The sequence below is a fragment of the Cetorhinus maximus genome, chromosome 20 (assembly GCF_964194155.1).
Source record: "Cetorhinus maximus chromosome 20, sCetMax3.hap1.1, whole genome shotgun sequence".
In the NCBI taxonomy this organism is placed as follows: Eukaryota; Metazoa; Chordata; class Chondrichthyes; order Lamniformes; family Cetorhinidae; genus Cetorhinus; species Cetorhinus maximus.
Window position 1 is genome coordinate 88,691,705 of NC_135898.1, and position 19,851 is coordinate 88,711,555.

Genomic DNA, 19,851 nt, shown 5'->3' on the forward strand with positions numbered 1-19,851 from the left:
CCCAAAAGTTCCTATGACATTACCCAAAAGTAGAGTTTTTCTGTTATCCTGGCCAATATTTATCCTTTAACCATCACTAAAAAGAACAGATTATCTGGTGCTCCTTTACCCCATTCTTTGTAGGATTGTGCTGTGTGCAAATAGGCAACTGCATTCCATGCATTACAACAGTGACTTCAATTCAAAAGCACTTCATTGACTCTAAAATGCTGAGAGACATCATGAGGTTGTAAAAGGCAATACATAAAAGCAACTTCATTTTCATTTTCTTAGTCCTTAAATAGCAGGTTTTTCCTAGGGCACAGGTGTGAGCACAACATGTTAATACCACAATCAGTGCATTTTTAAAACTTGAGCCAATAGTCACCACCTGATAGTGTCAGCTTCTTGCTAAAAAGGGGCTACGACAACAAGATCTCAGACTGAAGAATATAGCATTGGCAAATTAATCCATTTATGTCACAGAAAGGTCTAACTCCTATCAGGATAGTTGTGGTCAAAGAATCACTGATCAGAATAAGAGGTAGGCCATTTAAGAGAAATTTATCACTCAGAGGGTGATTGTCTTTGGGATGTTCTAATTCTGTGCAGGCTCAATCATTCAGTATATTCAAGATAGGGTTCGATAGATTTCTAGATATTAAAGGTATCAAGAAATATGGGGATAGTACAGGAAAATGGTGTTGAGGTAGAAGATCAGCCATGATCTAGTTGAATGATGGAGCACACAAGATGCCAAATGGCCTATTCCTGCTCCTTTCCTATGATCAGTGAAGGAGCAAGTAAGATATGGGAAATACATATTTATTAGGATAAAAGCAATTACATATATTTAGGGCCTGTACCATTCCCCAGCTGTCCCAAAACACTTCGCAATCAAATATTTTCACAACATTATGCAAGTATCATCCAATTTGTGAAATGGAAGGTCCTACTACAACAAACAATATGAAAGACCAATCAATGCGCTTTTAGTGATTTCAAGGCTAAATCAACACCAGGTGAACTCCTGCTCGTCCTCAAATAGCGCTTTGGTGTTTAACTCCACTTGAATGGGCATACAGGATCATAATTTAATGTTTCACTGAGAAGACTGTACCTTTCTTAATGCAGCAGTCATCAGTGCTGCTTTGGAGAATCAACATCATTTACATGCTCAAATCCATAACGGAACTTCAATCCACAACCTTCTGACTCAGGAGGCGTGCCTGACTTCAACAGTTTTTAGTCTTAAAGTGCGATCAGGAAAGGGCATGCATTAACTTCACCTTGGTCTATGGAATAAAATTTGTGAACCATAGAGTTTGATGATCTATAGTGGAATTCAAATATAATGAAACTGCTTAAAATGGAAAACATATTATAGCAAAGTCATTCCAATCTGCAAGCTCTTTACAAGCAAAAAGCAAAACTGCAACTGCTGCGCAACACTGTCATCTCTAACCCACCAGCAATGCTTCTGCCCTTAACCATTTAACCAGATGTACATTAAGTGCTCTGCAGATTTAAAATACAGCTGAATTGAGTGCACAATTAATTGTATGAATTAGGTGCTGTACTGGCTGCAACTTATTTGAGGTGTCAGCTGTGGCTCAGTTCATAGCACCCTCGCCTTTGAATCAGAGGGTTGTGGGTTCATGTCCCACTCCTGGAAAACCAAGAACTGTGATTGTACTCGAAAGAAGTTGCAATCTGTGACTGTTGGTAACTCGAAAGAGTTTCCAGGGCATCACAAAACAGAGTGAACTGGATGAATTCCTTGAAGTAGCAGCAAAGAGTAGAAAAGGGTAAGGCAGTAGATGGGTATATTTGGATTTTATAAATGGTCTTCAATAAGATACTACACAGTTAACTCATGACTAAGGGCAGAGCACATGGAGTCAGAACAAGCAGGCAACAAAACAGAGTAGGGGTTATGCAGTTACTCAGGCTGGAAAAGGTGGGATTGGAGTTCAACAAGGATTGCTGCTCAGACTATAGTTGTTCTCAATTTACATAAACACTCTGGACTTGAAAATTGGAAGGACAATTTAAAAATTTGCAAATGACAACAAACTGAGGGGTATAGTTAACACCAAGAACTGCAACAAAATACAGGAAGTAATTGATAAGCTTGTGTACAATTTCCAAATTAATTTCAATCTACATACAGGTGAATTGCTGCATTTTGAAAGAAAGGAGGTGGTCTCATAATCCTTGGAAAACAAAATGAGGTAGAGAAGCAAACAATCTAGATATAGATACGCAAATCACAAAAATAGCGGCACAGGTTAATCAGGCAATTAAAAATGGCAAACAAAGCACTAGGATTCATTGCTAAAGGGATGAAATTGTAAAACAGGTAAGTTACGGTAAACGTGTATAGATCTTTGTTGGACCACATGGAGTATTATCCATAGTTCCAATCTCCATATTATTAAAAAAGGGATATAAAAGGACTGGCGAAGGTGTTAAAATGATTTACAAGGGTGATACGAATACTGAGGGGTTATACCTCATCAGGAAAGGTTGAATAGGATGGCATTCTATTTCCCAGAATAAAGACTAAGGGGGTGACCTGATGGAGATCTTTAAGATTATGAAAGGGCTTGATAGGTTAAACACAGAAAAAACGTTTCCTCTGCAGGGGAGACCAAAACTAGGGGCCATATTTGATAGTCACTAATAAACCCAGAAGGGAATTCAGGAGAAACTTCTTTACCCATAGAGGGTTAGAATATGAAGCTTGGTACCAGAGAGAGTAGTTGATGGACAAATGCATTTAATGGAAAGGAATAGAAGGCTATTTGAATGATTGATGAAGAATGGTAGGAGGTGGCTCGTTGTGAAAACACCAGCATGGACCAGTTGGACCTGTTTCTGTGTTGCACATGCAATATAGATAAATGATGAGATGAAAGAGTAAAGAAGAATAAAAACTATGACGACCAATGGGACAAAGAACACATTGATGCCTTTATGCTTTAAGTGGTGTGCACTGAAAAGTTTAGATTACACTAGTGTGTTTGTGCATTCACAATATCTATCTCCACTAATAGACAAAACAAATCTATAACTTGAGATAATGGATGCCTAGAATAAATTAGAAATCAGTAATCAGATTATTGGGTTCATAGAATGTAATAAGCTAGAAACATTTGCTAAGAACTTCATGGAATGAGAGTTAACTGTGTTTTCTGTTCTGACTGTGCACCATAGTGCTAACTCTGAAGACCAAAGTGCATGTCAATGCAGAATTGTAACCACCCAGAACTTCAAATTTATCAAGACGATCAACATTTTAATTATGCAGCAATATGCTAATAAGGGTACAAACATTTTCCTATTCCTATAAATTCTTCAAAAATTGTTAAACTGACTGGTTATTTGCAATTCAATTCCCATGACCTTAATATAAATCTCTATATCCAGATGGCCATTATTTATTATAAATAAAAACAAGGCATTACCTTCAGTTCTGCATGAGTAGAGAGATTTTTGCTCAGTTGCTTATATCCTATCACTGATAATAAAAATTCTCAGTTTACTTAAAAATTTATAGCATTATGGTCAGGTGAAATGAGAAAACAGACCACAAATAGATTAAAGTATATACTTATAGGTCAGAGTGAAACTTAAATTCCATTTTGTGAATAGCTAACCCAGCTGTTGCCTTCTGTACCAATCACTGAACTCCTTACACAACCACTCTAATCTACAGAAACAAGTAACTACCTTATATACTTGTCTGATGAATTTTCCACATTACATCAGTGACAACATTTCAATAGTACCTCATTGGCTGTAAAGCACTTTGGGGCATCCTGAGGTTATGAAAAGCCTATATAAATGCAGCTTTTTCATTTGCTCCAATACTACTTGTTTTGTTGAAATATTGCGTCCTTGCATTTGTGTGCTCAGTCCTGATCAATTTTATTGGCCATTCTTTAGCTCTGATACTTATGTAACAGCAACTTTTTAACTATCAGCCTTCCCTAAGTAGTAGCACTCTCAATTCAAAATGAAGTGGTCATGAATTTAAACTCCAATTCTGGCACCATCAGAGGTGCCTTCTTTTGGATGAGACATTAGACTAAAAACTCATTTGGCTATCAGATGAACACTAAAGATCCCACAATGCAATTTGATTAAAAAGAGGGGAATATTCCCAGTAACCCAGCCAATAGTTGCACATTACCCAATATAATTAAAACATTAATCTAATTGCTGTTTGTGGAACCTTGAACAAATTGGTTACTATATATCGTTAAATTACAACAGTTATTACACTTTGGGGAAAAAAATAATTAATTAGCTGTGAAGCACTTGGGCATGACCTAGGTCATGATAGGTACTATTGTCAGGAAGGTGTAATAATTTTCATAATGCTATTTGAATTTATTGTAAAGCAGAGTAATAGTGGGGTCTGTGTCTATGGGGGTATGTGAGAGCGTGAGAGAGTGTGACAGACTTAACTGAATTAAAGATAGCCGGTCTGAAGGCTTTGATGTATCAGAAGATAAGCTAGGTTTGAAATGTTAAGTAGGTAAACATGAGGGACGTTTTAGAATGTGAGGTACAAAGGAAACATTAGCATTTTTAAATAAATCAGGCTAGCTTGAATCCAAAAGAGGGGGGTGAGCCAAGAGAAGTTAAGAAATGGTGTGTTTATTTTTCCCCAAAGATTACTGGTAAAATTGGTACTATGATAAATTTTATTATTACAGAGGTAAAGTCCAAAGACATAGTGAAATAATGGGAATTTGCATTCAAAGGGGAAAATATGTATAAAGGAGAGAAAGCTGTGTGTAAGGGAAGGCATTCTAAGATCTAACAAGTGTGAAAAGCCTCCAGCATCTAAACCTCGAGCTGCTGTCTAAAGAAACTGAAGTTATGAAAACTCACTTTGAATTCGACTGCTCAGGGTATTGTGTTACTTTGCCTGGGTCTTTCAAAATATATGTTGTTTTTTTTACTGGTGTCTTAACAGAGGTGTAACTGGAAGTTAGATTAACTAGGGGAGCTAGGAGTTATCATTAGTATTTTGTAAACCTAAGTATGTGCTTAAAATAATTTTTTTATTTAATAAAGATTTAATTTAGTTTTTAAAGAAACCTATAAGGCTTGGTGGCCTTTTTACTGAATTCAAAGCCTGCATCTCGAAATAAGTACAAATTGCAAATAGTTGTGGCAGCCGCTTGAAGCTTCCCTCTGGGATTTGGGCAGCTTGGCATTTACCATCCACCTGCCATAACACTATGTAAATGCAGGTTATTTATTTCTTCCAAAAGTTTCCTGCCTAGAAAAACCAGCTGGACCTCTGGAGCAGCTAACAGGTTTAAAACGCTATTAGCACATTTTACTCAGTTAGCCATTGCACATTTAAGAAGTCCAGCATTAGACTGTCAGTTTTCAACAAGTACAACCAAGATTGCCTCAAGATAACAAAGATAAATGGGGGAAGAGAAATAAAAACACGAGTAATGAAAAAAGGATGAGCACTCAACTTTTATTTGTCCCCTTCTGAAAGATAATTTAAATTATAGCAAATCAAAATACTGTACCCTGCTTTTCACTCTCTGGAAACAAAAGTATAATTCAGTTATATCCAAATGCCAACAATAAAAAGGTAAAGAACAAAGCTAATGCAGCTTGATTTATTATGGAAAAACTAAAGCAAGTACATTTGGGTATGGTCGCAGTTATGAACATAATGTAGAAATGTAATGTTTGCAATAGAGGAATAATTTCAATATTGTGCACAGGTAATCAAGACCACTACAGGAAACAACATACAATGTTAATTATTAACTAGAAATAGGTGTCAGCATAATCAGATTACTGGATGCATTAAAACAAACTATGTTTTCAAACTGTGGGCTTGCCTTAAGCTCCCGCGCATCTTCGCAACACAGGCCAGAACACCTGCTCGATCCCTTGCGCACAGTTATAATTTAAACATACATATGTAGGGAGAAAAAATTGAAGCTGACTACTAATATGAGCATAGCAAGCCATGTCAGAAAATGGGGGTTGACTTATACACTAAGTATATGCAAAAAAACACAATTTCTAGGGCCGGAAAAATGGGGTTTTCTTAGACACCGGGTCAACTTGCACGCCACTATTTATAGTAATGACTTCCAAAACCATCAACCACTCCTCAAAAACCAATCCTTGAGCCCTTTTGCTCCTTGCCATCTTCCACCCCAACACCAACCTTCTCTTTGTCTCAGCAATCCTTGAGCTCATCACTTCCCAACTATGCTCATCCCTCCCAGAGGTTCCTGTTTGAATCCCTCCAATCAGGTTTTTTCTCTTTATTCATTCACGGGATGTGGGCTTCACTGGCAGGGCCAACATTTATTGTCCATCCCTAGTTGCCCTTGAGAAGGTGGTGGTGAACTGCCTTCTTGAACCGCTGCAGTCCATGTTGTGTGGGTACACTCACAGTGCTGTTAGGAAGGGAGTTCCAGGATTTTGACCCAGCGACAGTGAAGGAACGGCGATATATTTCCTAGTCAGATTGGTGAGTGACTTGGAGGGGAACTTCCAGGTGGTGGTGTTCCCATGCGCCTGCTACCCTTGTCCTACTAGATAGTAGTGGTCGTGGGTTTGGGTTCCATAGCAGTGAAACGGTTCTAACAGAAGTAACAAAATTACATTGAGTCTGTGATCCATTCCTTATCCTCCTTGACCTCTCTTCAGCTTTTGAAAACCAAGCACGTCATCCTCCTCCAACACCTCTCCTCTGCTGTTCAGCTTGTTGAGACTGCCCCCATTTGGCTTTATTCTTATTTATCAGATTGCAGACAAAACATCTCTACTAAATGCTTCAACAACCAGACCAAATTGCTATCTCGTGATTCTTCTAAGAATCTATTCTTTCCTTCTCTGTAAATGAGAACACACAGACAGCATATGCATTCAGTGCACATACGACCATTGTTCAAAGAGCCGATCAGATTACTCTCACTCTTGCACTCAATACAGATGTCAGGGGCAAGAATATAGTTGCCAACCTCCAAGGTGATTGCTCCACTTCAATGCCACGCCAATGTATCAGGGAAGGAACTCCCATATATCCTTCTCTTGGTGACATCACTCACAAACAATGACTCGGCTTCCACAGCCAGTAACACCTAGCTCTACCCGTCAACGACCTCGCTCTACATCTCCATTATCTCTCTGCTTCTACAACATTCTGTCCCAGATGTGCCATAATATCCTACAGATAACAATTGGGAAGACCTCAGCCATCATCTTCAGACTCCATCGCATGCTTGTCATCAGCATCAGCTCCTCCCTTTAAACTGCTTCAGGTTGTACCAGATAACACACAACCGGCTGTGCTCCATTTGACCCTGAGATAAACATCTAACACCATAGCCTTTTCATCACAGAGGCTACCTAATGCCATGTCTGTAATAATGTCCACCTCCAACTCAATTAAGCTGATCATTCACTCAAACCCTCATATGTGCTTTGTCACCTACAGGCTCAAATATTCCAGCGTTCTTCTGGCAGGACTTCCATTCTCCACTCTCCATAAAACCTTCAACTCATCGTAAACTCTATTTCCAGACATGCTCCTGCATATCCATTACCCCTATCTTCACTGACCTACATTAGGTGCCAGTGGCCCAGCAGCTGATACTTAAAATTCTCAACCTTATGTTTAAATCGCCTAATTGGCTTCAAGCCTCCCCATCTCTAACAACTTCTTCCTCCATCTGCACTCCTACAAAAGAAATTAGGTGGGGTAGTTCCAGATCTGTTAGAAATCCAATTATAATTACTTCTCAAATATATATGGTTACAACTAAACTTTGACAGTCAAGAATTGTTTGATAGAATTAGCCTACATCTCCATTTAATCAGTCTGAACATCTTTCAAGTGGCAGTCAAGTAAATATTTAATATACCATTACACTTTGAGGGGCCGAATGGCCTATTCCTGCTCCTAATTTGTATGTATGTATACTTACAGGAAAAATAAATCAAGCATTTTTTGTGGATCTGCTTCATCATGAAATTTAAAGTTCAAAAATAATCTTCACTGCCAGCAGAGAACCTTAAATAAATTATTGCAAGTTTGACAAAACAAAACATACATTCTGCAACAGTCTCAAAACTTGCCATTTCTCAGCACTTCACTACATTCGCAAATATGGTCCATATCTTTAACAAATCACACTGGCACACCAGCTAGGGTATATTTTACTGAAAATAAATGTCTGACAACTACAGTAACATTGCTCAAAATATTGACAAATGAAAGCTAGCCAGCAGGTAACATTTTAAAGCTTATAATTTGAACTACCAGGCAATTTATTTTGAGGGACAAATATCTTCCCCATTCTTAGTTTTTCACTTGCATTTGTAATGTTTAGAATGCCTACTTCAGCTTACATGAAATTGTTTCCACTCACTTAATCTTCAATTATCAAGTTTATCCGGTCCCATCTAACCATAACTCATTACTAACCACTGAAAAGGCTCCTCACTTCGAAACTGACTGTTTCAGCAATTTAATTTGAGGGGTGCTAAATTTTGGAACCGATCTGACAAATTTTCACAACAGTACCCATTTTACCCTGTATTCCTCCTCTCCTTTACAAAGGAAAGGATGAAGTACTGTCAATCAACTGTGCCTCACCATTCCACTCTCGAATAAATGCAGTGAAAGCTCTTATGTATATCTTACCTCAAATTTAAAGGTGAGGGCTACATACTATTTATGCCTGCATCAAGTAATTTGGTGGTCTGCTGCAGTACAGGCCAGGTGCAGAGAAAAAAGTTAATTTTCCTCATCATCAAATCGAACTTGTCAACTTTGCGCATTAACCATTACTGCTTCTCTGAGAGAAATTCTAAATTTGCACTGTACGCATACAAAAACAAGAGTGAGTCAACCCAAACTCATTCCATCTGGGACTTGCAGCAAGCCACATTTATCTAAATTAGATCTGAACTTTAATTACAAAGATTTTGTAACAGTCTGTCGCACCAGTAAACTTTATTAGATGATATTTGTAAAGGAAAGATCATTTTTTCCCCAATATTACTGAGGAACACTTTAAAGCAAGCTTGTGTCATTTGTGTCTGCGTGCACGTGCGTGTCTCTAGTTTAATTAAATCGTATACAGTCAGGCTGCAAGGTTGGAATCATCAAAAGCGATTAGGTGTAAAACAGGCATTTGAAATGGAGATGGGCAAGCTGATACAGTGTGAATGGAATTTGCATCTTTAGATAAGTTGAGAGGTTGTTTGATTTGCATGATAAGATGTTTACAACTGGCAAGATAAATAAGGCAAATTTATCAAGTTTATTTTTCACGGAAGCACTGGCCATAGTGACAACATGAAAGATTTTTATATTCTGGGAAAAGTAACTTCCAAAGAAAGGCTGAAACAATGAGATTCATAGATCAAAAGGGAGGAAATATATTAAAGAAAGATGGAAAGCTGTGTGGCGAGTGGCTGAGACAGATCTGGAAAGGTGAACTGTGTGAACCGGGCCTATGGAGGAAAAAACCTCTAGCCACCCTGGAGAAGTTTGCTCTTCCAGTAACCAAGGTTGCGTTAAAAGCTTTTGGAGTCCCATTGTCAAGTGAAAGGGAGAGAGGAGCTGTGTAATACCTCTCTTACAGCAATAGTGGGTGCTTGTGGTAACATTGCTGGATGTTTTATATATTAAGACTCTCTTTGGAGTGTTGCCTGAAAGGGGTGTGTAATTGGGAGTTTAGTTAAGCAGAAATCTTATGAAAACTTTTATAAAACTAAAAGTAACTGCATATCTGTAGTCTTGTGTGTTTAGGTTTTCTTTTGTTAATAAATGTTTTAATTTATTCTTTAAAATCTATAAAGGTGACGGTGGACTCTTTGGGCACCCGCCCGCCACCAGGATCTTCCGGTCTCGCCACAAGTCAATGGACTTTTGTCTTTGCCTGCGGGGGGTCAGAAAATCCCGGCCTTTACTTCTGACTTCAGTGCACAAGCCTTCATGTAATAAATACAAATTGCAAAATTGTGATAGCCTGGCCAAGTTTCCCTCTGAGATTTGGTCAGCCTGGCAAATACCACCTGCCATGTCATAACATATTCCAAAGTTTTAATAGACAAATGCATCAATGTGATGCTGAACTATATAGCCAGAGATGATGCGCATCTCTGATTTTTGATTCTGTGGCTGATTTGGCCCAGAATCGGACCACTAAATTTGGCCTTAGAATCAGTGGGGGAGATGGGGTGGTAAAGAGTCATCAAGCTTCTGAACATGTCCGGTGACTGTTAATGGCAAATGGATGCACGGATATCTGGTGAGGATAGGAACAGACTTGACTGTGTTCCAAACTATCTATAAGCAAATATCCTTGTGATGCCCTTTACCTGAACCACTTGACTAAAACACCTACAGAAGGAGGGAGGAAGCAGAGTAGAAAATGTAAAAACAAAACAGAATTTTGATTTTTTTCATTCGTATGGCTAGAGAAGCAGTTATAGTTGAGATTAACAATCCATTCAGCGGCTTCAACTGATATAATGTAAATAGTTGCGATGCCACCAATAATGGATCTCTCAGGGCAGAGGTTCAGTATGTGGGCGATTGCCTGACTTGGACATAGATTTTCAATGGAAAGGAACATTGATTTTTGTACCACAATCATTTGAATGTCTTCTAAAATCAATATTGAAATACTGGCTTTATAATACATTCGTTAGACAATACTTGGAATATTATATGTGATTCGACATTATAAAAAATACTTGTGTACAGAAGCACCAAGTGCAAAGTGGCTGAAACGAAAGTGAGGTTAGTGAAGCTGGAGTTCAAAAAAGTTGAGGGAATTTCAACGAATTGCGTAAAATATTAACTGGTGCAATAAGGTTTACCAAGAATGTAATTTCAAAATAGGACTGGAAGACATAAATTTTAATGAAAAGTTAATTTAGAATAGCTAATGGAAAGAACTTAATTCAAAGGTTGATAAAATGTCAGGAAAAATCTGCCAGGCAAGATAATAGAGACAAAGATGTTAGGAATATTCAAATTCAATTAGAGGTCAGGCTACAACAGCTAATGTGCTAAGAGAATAAGCCTAACTGGACCAAATGGCTTTTCCTTGTTCTTGTTAGGTTTTCCTATATAAATGTCATTAAGTCATTGCATAGCTCCTAACGAAGCAATATGATCGCAACATTAATCAGGACAAATACAACAAGGGGCAATAAACAAAATGTCAGAATTTAAAGTGTTAGCATCTTACAGGACAATGTTCTTGCCGAGTAGCGACTGACTAGAACCTAACCAAAATCTTGAGTTGCAAACTGGATTCAGTAGTTCCTTTCATTCAAGAGACAGATTTTAAAAGTCACTATTGGATAACTACTTAAAGCTGTACACAACGACAACAAACAAATTCAAACACTAAACCTTAGACACTGAAAGAATTGGACTTGACGGAATTCCTACCTCTCCTCTCAAGCAATTGGACTTTAGGTGTGAGCCTTGGTTCAGGCGGCAGCACCCTCCCCTCTAAATTAGCAGGTTGTCGGTTCAAGTAGCTCTCGAGACTTGAGCACATAACGTAGGCTGACGCTTCACGACAGCACTGAGGGAACTGTGACGCTGTCAGGATGCCAAATTTTCAATAAGATGTTAAACCAAATGATGGTCTTGACTCGCTGACAGATGCAACCAATCTATTGCACGATGCAAAGAACAGCAAGAGAGTGTTCTCCCCAGATCCCTGGCAAATATCTTATACCTTAACCAAATCACTAAAAAAAAATCTGGCCATTTATCTCTTTGCTATTTATGGGGCCTTGTTATGGACAGTTGGTTCCAGCCTTTGCAACATTACAACACTTCAGTGCTTCATTGACCCTAAAAAAAATTTGGACTTACTGGGGTGTTGAAAGGCATGATACAAATCCTAGTTTTCTTTCTTTTCCAGGCTTATAGCCATATAGTGGATCAAAATCCTTTTTTAAATCCTACTTTCTCAGCAAAAGTCAATGCCTCTGCCAGTCGTCTCCTAATTAGGCCAAGAATTTTTTTTCCACAAGATGTGCACATTGCTGGCAAGGCCAGCATTTATTGCCCATCCCTAATTGCTTGAGAAAGTGGTGATGGGCCACCTTCTTGAACCGCTGCAGTGCATGTGGTACAGGTACAGACACGGTGCTGTTAGGAAAGCAGTTCCAGGATTTTGACCAGTGACAGTGAAGGAACGACGATATAGTTCCAAGTCAGGATGGTGGGGGGCTTGTAAGGGAACTTGCAGGTAGTGGCGTTCCCATGCATCTGCTGCCCATGTCCTTCAAGGTTACAGATGTCACGCGTTTGGAAGGCGTTGTCGAAGGAGCCTTGGTGAGATCCTGCAGTGCATCTTGTAGACAGTACATGCTGCTGCCACTGTGCATCGGTGGGGAGGCAGTGAATGTTTAAGGTGGTTTATGGGTGCCAGTACAGCAGGCTGCTTTGTCCTGTATGGTATCAAGCTTCTTGAATATTGTTGAAGCTGCACTCATCCAGGTGATCTTGTAACTACAGTATTTATATGGCTGGTCCAGTTCAGTTTATGGTAATTGGCTGCACCCAGGATGTTGATAGTGGGGGATTCAGTGATGCTAATACCACTGAATGCCATGGGGAGATGGTTAGATTCTCTCTTCATGGAGATGTTCATTGCCGGCACTAGTGTGGTGTGAATGTTACTTGCCACTTATCAACCCAAGCCTGAATGTTGCTACATAGGAACACAGTCTGCTTTGGTATCTGAGGAGTCACAAATGGTGAACATTATGCAGTCATCCATGAACATCCCCACTTCTGACCATGAACATCCCATTTCTGACCTTATGGAGGAAAGGTCATTGGTGAAGCAGCTGAAGATGGCTGGGTCTAGGACAATAGCCTGAGGAACTCCTGCAGTGATGTCCCAGGGCTGAAATGATTGACATCTAACAACGACAACCATCTTCCTTTGTGGTGGGTGCGACTGCAGCTAATGGAAAATTTCCCCCCCCCTCCTCGATTCCCATTGACTTTATTTTTGCCAGGGCTTCTAGATACCACTCAGTTAAATGCTGCTTTGATATCAAGGGTAGTCATTCTCACCTCACCTCTGGAATTCAGCTCTTTTGGATGTGTTTGGACCAGGACTGTAATGAGGTCAGGTACGGAGTAGCACTGGCGGAACCTAAACTGAGCTTCAGTGAACAGGTTATTGCTGTGTAAGTGCCACTTGATAGCACTGTCGATGACCGCTTCCATCACTTTGCTAATGATCATGAGCAGACTGATGGAGCAGTAATTGGCCAGGTTGGATTTGCCCTGCTTTGTGTGGACAGGACATAACTGGGCAATTTTCCACATGCCAGGTAGATGCATTGCTGTAGCTGTATTGGAACAACTTGGCTAGTTCTGAAGCACAAGTCTTCAGTACTTTGCCATAATGTTGTCAGGGCCCATAGTTTAAGCAGTATCCAGAGCTTTCGGCCGTTTCTTGATATCATGTGGGGTGAATCAAATTGGCTGAAGACTGGCATCTGTAACGCTGGGGATCTCAGGAGGAGGCCAGGATGGATCACCCACTTGGCACTTCTATTGTTATTTGTTCCCTCTCTTGGCCTTAATTTTAAAGCACAAGTAGCAATGGACGTGCATATTCTGAGTACAACTCAAAGGAATACAGGACAAAATATTATTCTATGCAAATGACATTACATAGTATGACCAAACTCACTATTGCCTCTCACAGAATTTTATTGTTTCTTTAACTTTTATTCAGCCAGTGGAGAACAGGCTTGCCACTTGCTCAAGCAGCAAGAGGCTGCCATGAGGTGCAGGCAGAGGAAGAGCAAGACATGGTATATGGGGTGACAGCCCACTGTATTTCTACAGGGTCTGGTGAAACACTCCTCCTTCCAGCCTGACAAAAAAGACAAACTTACCTGATAAGGTCTTTTTTGATTGGCCAGTCAAGTGATACTGAATAGAGTATGAAGAACATACACTCTCCTAAATGTCAAAATTGGCCAGGTTGGATTTGTCCTGCTTTTTGTGGACAAGACATAACTGGGCAATTTTCCACATGCCAGGTAGATGCATTGTTGTAGCTGTACTGAACAGCTTGGCTAGTCTTAGGACCCAGATTTGCATTTTAAATAGCACAAGAATGTTGCCAGGGTTAGAAAAGTGCAGCTACGAGGAGAGAATGGATAGGTTGGGGTTATTTTCCTTAGAACAAAGAAGGCTGAGAGGTGACTTGATTGAGGTGTACAAAATTATGAGGGGAATAGATAGAGTGGACAGGATAAAATTGTTTCCCTTGGTGGAGAATTCTAGAACCAGGGCTCATAGATTCAAGATAAGTGGCAGAAGGTGTAGGGGGGACATGAGGAAGAACTTTTTTAGGCAGAGTTAGTGGGTGTCTAGAATTCGCTGCCCAAGTTAGTGGTAGAGGCAGAAACTTTAAACTCTTTTAAAAAGTACCTGGATCTGCACTTTAAGTGCTGTAAACTGCAGGGCTATGGGCCGGGTGCAAGAAGGTGGGATTAGAAAGGGCATCTGGTGTCCTCGGGCTGGCATGGATAAGATGGGCCGAATGGCCTCCTTTTGTGCTGTAACTTTTCTATGGTACTGACAAAGACAGGCTTCAAATAACCAAGTACAAGAGGAATGCACTGTACAAATGAACTTCTTTGCCTTCCTCTATAACATATAAGCACAACTGAATCCACCATGCCCATGTCATTACTAATGAAAGTCTATTATAAAGATGAAAATCCTTTTCTAAATACTAAATATTATGGGTAGGAAGGAAGCAAACACACAATACAACCAAGTCAGTTGAAACTTCCCAAACAGGAAGGTACGCTGCAACAGCTCAACTCAAAACCTTGTGGGTAGAGTGTAGGGCATCACAGCCTACAAAAAGATTTTTCCATTAAACTTTAGACTCAGTTCTGAAGCAATCATTGCTCTAACAGCCCCCATGAACACCCTCCAAATCATAGGTTCATAAAAAGACAAATGGGAAATCATAAATGTCTCTTAGTATCATTAAAACCAGTGATCTGAAGATCTCACTGAAGACATCCTTGAACGTCAATCCAACGTGACATGACTGTGAGCTTCTAAAATTGCTCCCTAACTCAGTGCCTGTTGCAATGAGCTGGGAAAGATTTATCAGTGCCAGTTCATTACTTTCCAGCAACTGGTCAACAAATCCCAAACTATATAACAAGGTTTTCCTATAAAATTCAGGTATAGCATTACTTCCAAGCAACAATTTTCAAATCAAAGATGCCACAGAGGTAAGCAAATAAATGTACAAAGCTGACAATTTATGCAGCTTATGGAATCAAGAAGGTGGTCTCCTATTAATGTGTTGGCTCTGGGTTCAGGCCAAGGCCAAGCATAGACAACAATGTAGCTCCTTCTTCCAACTGTGACCACTTGTGAGCTGGAGATCCACAGCTATGCCATAACTTGTCCCCTCATATAACATACTTATGACCAGTCAAAGCTAGTGCAACATAATCAACATCTACAGCTAGAGAAGCACTATACATCACTGAGGGGACAGTTCACCTACCTCTTCTTCTGTCACAAAATCTCCCCTGCCTTATTGGTCTAGAACCAATAAACAAATACTAGGTCCAAACAGCCCAAAGTCAAAACATAACTAGAAACCACATGTTACTCAAATGCCACCCAGTGCCCCGTACTTGACTTAAGCAAGGAAAAATCTTGATACTATTAATGCATAGTGCTACTCAATGCCACAAACCCAAAGAACTTCAACATACATGATGAGCATTTGCAAGTGCTCCGGATCAATAATATGGTCCCAAGCTTTTACAGTTCAAATTGAGCCTTAAAAATGATGGAAATGATGGAAAGACAGAAGTCACCTGAATCATAGTGTAGGAAAAGATTAAACATATTGAAATCATTTCAAAAGATATGGGTAAAACTCACCAATTACACCAGAACATTTATGCAATATCAGTCAAAGAATGTTGCAAAACTACATTTTTTTGGACACTTGAATAAAACTGGTAGCTGATTCTTCTACAAGTCTGATGTTTTGTTCAGAGTACATCTTAATACTGTACAATACTTACATCAATGTATTTTCTCAATAAAAGTTGCAAATAAGTGTCCCTCACATAAGAACAAACAAGCTGCCTGGGGTGCATGCCCTTTATATTCTATGTGCACATGCTTATACTGCCTTCATAAGTCAATTTCTCCATTCATTTCAGCAAGGGAGAGACAGATTTTAAATTCTGTTCTCTTTTACTGCTACACCAACTCATTCCACTGTTCACATCACCAAACAGTGGCTTAACATATCCCATTATATAGATATAAGCCTTAATGCAATGTCAATCAGCCACAAAATTTTAGAAATTACATTTTGGAAATTTCAGCCGCCTGCTCAAAAGCACCAAGGATTTTGGCACAGTGTGTTGGGAATGGAATTTAAAGATAACTTGCCTCAGACACATGCACTTTTCCACATAGCACACGGATTACGATCAGCAAGAAAATAAATCCTACCAGACACATCCATCATTTATAAATATTGTAAGGTCATAATTTTTTTTAAAACCAAATAAATGATATTTTAAATACATTTGCTGAAACCAAGTTTAGTAAATTTGGCAACAAATTAGGTAGGTGCTTGATGACCGGCAGGGACACGATTGGCCGAAGGGCCTGTTTCTGTGCTGTATAACTCTGACTCTAAATTGCAGCAAAAACATAGCTGATCCAATGAAGGTGAATAAAACTGACACCATATTCTCACTACATTATACTTCTACCTACATGCATTGAATTTCATAGTATATTGTCTCTAAAATGTTGACAAACCAGCGGCATGTCAACTGCCAGACTACAGTCTCGAGTCAAGACCCTATAGTCTTGTATACAATCTGATAGCGACTGTATTTCATACAGCTGCACATTTCTGATAATCAGATTTTTAAAGTTTATTCAATAACAACAATGCTGAACCTGCAGGAAATTTAGCTGTAAGGATAAGTGGGGCTGACAAAAATACCGTAACCTAGCTTCCGCTCGCCACCCACCATAAGAAAGATTACACTATGTAGGAATGATCCTCAACTCCTTTTACATTTCTGCCATTGTCTTGGCCGGGGGGGGGGGGGGGGGTGTAATATGTCAGGGGTTCCTTATGAATCAGATGGCAGCGTTTGCCTGTGCATCAGGAGAAAGTGGGAGTGTCCGCAAAACATTTACAGATAACATACTTCTGGAAATGTGCAGCTGATGAACCCATTATACCGTAACTGTTTTAAGATGTGCAGAAAATGTGGCGGTTGCTTACATAGAGTAAAGGTTGACAATATAAAAATCATCTGAAAGGAATCGACATGTGCGAGACCATTTGAATGACGACAAAAAGCAGCACAATCAACATTATCCCACCTTTTTTAAACTCCTCCAGCATTGCGTCCAGCTTCGTGTCGTTAAAAACAAAGTGCAAGGGGTGGTTGTAAAATTTGGTGATGGTTTTCAGCGGAGTGCAGTCGTCAGGGTCCACGAATGCCAGGTCCTTCACGAAGAGCAGGTCAACAATGTTTGACCGCTCGCCCTCGTAGACGGGGATCCTGGTGTACCCGCTCTCCATGATCTCGGACATTGTGTTGAAATCCAGGATCGCGTCGCAGGTGATCATGAAACAGTCTCGCAGGGGGGTCATCACGTCTTCCACCGTCTTGGTCCTGAGCTCCAGGGCCCCCTGGATGATGTTCAGCTCCTCCTTCACCAGGTCGTTGTAGGGGTCGGTGACCCGGAGCATCTCCAGCAGCTTCTCGCGGTTGTAGACGGTGCCGATCTCCTGGCCCAGGATGACGTCCAGGAGGCGGCTGACCGGGTAGGAGGCCGGGAAGGTGAGCAGCATGAAGAACTTGGTCAGCACGATGGTGTTGGCGCCGACGGCCAGGCCGTGGCGGGAGCAGATGGCCTGGGGGACGATCTCGCCGAAGATGACGATGCCGATGGTGGAGGCGGCCACCGCCACCACCCCGGAGCCGGCGATGTCGTCCAGCAGGATGGTCAGGGTGGTGTTGACCAGCACGTTGCCCAGCAGCAGCGAGCAGAGCAGGTAGTTGCCCTGGCGGCGGACCGGCTCGATGCGCTTGGCGTAGTTCTTCTCCTTCTCGGTGCCGCAGTTCTGCACGATGCGCAGCTCCATGGGGTCCAGGGCCATCAGCCCCAGGTTCAAGCCGCTGAACATGCCCGAGAGGCAGAGCAGCACCGAAATGAAGATGACCTGCAGCCAGAAGGGCAGCAGGAACTTCCTCTCCTCCACCACCACCACCATGGTGTCCTCGGTGTCGTGGTAGAGCCAGTCGGCTTGGCCCGAGCCCGGCTCCGGCGCCCGGGCCGCCGTGCACAGGTAGTAGGCTTTGCTCTTCTCCGTCTTGCGCAGCGGCTTCACCTCCATCTCGATCACGCCCGTGCTCCGGCGGCTGACCGCCACCCCCGGCAGCACCACGATGTCCGAGGTGCGCACCCCGCACGGGTCGAAGTTGTTGTTGTTGTTGTCGTCGGCGGCGACCCCCCTGGACCCCCTCCGCGCCCGGTGCTCGGTGAAGCCGATGCGGCTCCAGGTGCTGTTGTCGATGCGCTGCCCGTAGAGCCGCAGCCGGACCCGCGTCCGCTCGCTGACCCGCAGCACGCCGCCTCCCATGGCCGTCACATCGTCCGTGTCCTCCAGCCGCAGGCCGATGATGACCGTGTCGCCCTCGTCGTCGTCGGCGGCGTCGTCGTCGGTGGCGGCGGCAGTGGCGCCGGCGGCGTCCACCTCCTCCTCCGCCGCCTCCACCTCCGCTGCCGCCGCCTGGCCCGGCTGCGGGGACAGGCTCAGCAAGAAGAGGCAGCAGCAGCAGCAGGCGCTGAAGGCGGACAGGGTGAAGAAGCCGAGCCGGCCGCTGCTGCAGGCCGCCATGTTTGTAATGGAAATGGAGGTTGTGTCCCCCCCTCCTCCTCCTCCTCCTCTCAGGAAAAATATATAATTAATGTTCTCTCTTCAAAAAAGCAAATTAAAGAGGGTCGCATCCAATATTAAGTGTCTTTCATTACCCTCCCTTCATTTTCTCTCCCTTTTTGACCAGACATCGTCAACTTTTTAATGGGTGTTTTTTTTTCTATCGAAATCCAGTCACAATAACCGTCTTCTTCTCTCTCACTCTCTCTCCCCCCCGCCCCCCTCAGCGCTCGCTCGCGCTCCCGCCGGCTTTCAACCCGCTCGCGCTCTGACTCAAATCCAGAGCAACGCCAAGCATGAGCTCCAGCCAACGATCCCGCCTCCCCTCTTAACCCCTCCCCCCCCGGCTCAACCTTCTTGATTGACATGGCCGAGGACGGGATCGAGGTGGAAACGCCGACCAATCGTAAATGGTTGGGTGGGCGGGCGATTCAGGAACATCCAATCGCAAATCCAGAAGCCGATTTCCTCACCTCCCCTCTATCCGACGGGCTCTGGTGCACGTGGGTCCCCCGCCCACCCAAGACCCCCCCCCCACTCCCCTTCCCAGGCAGCCCGAATCCCCGATTGGCTCAATCCGCGGGCACGTGACCGGAGCTGGCCCAGCCGCCGGGGGGGTGGGGTCTTGGCACTTTTCACGCCAAGGGGGTCCCCGGCAGCCAATCGGAGAGGCGGGCTCCGGGGCGGTGTTAGCGGCCGGAGCCAATCGGCGCGCGTGTTTTCCTTGCCGGAGTGCCGGCTCGTGCCGGATTCTGTAGCAAAGGGAGCTTGTGTTTGTGAAGCTGTTGTCACAGCGCGTCAATGTGCACGTGTGCGCGTATCTGTCAAGCCAAGA

The 19,851-nt window shown here is 42.2% G+C and overlaps 1 protein-coding gene across 2 annotated transcripts in view; it reads right to left on the minus strand.

The window, feature by feature from the left end:
• The window catches only part of LOC144694569 (metal transporter CNNM2-like), a 203,685-nt gene extending 184,399 nt beyond the window's left edge, over positions 1-19,286 (minus strand). For both annotated transcript variants that reach the window (XM_078565144.1, XM_078565143.1), the window contains exon 1: positions 17,453-19,286. In XM_078565144.1, the coding sequence (XP_078421270.1) occupies positions 17,453-18,977 (1,525 nt within the window). In that variant the 5' untranslated portion in view covers positions 18,978-19,286. The remainder of the gene's footprint in view (positions 1-17,452) is intronic.
• Positions 19,287-19,851: the final 565 nt, after the last annotated feature.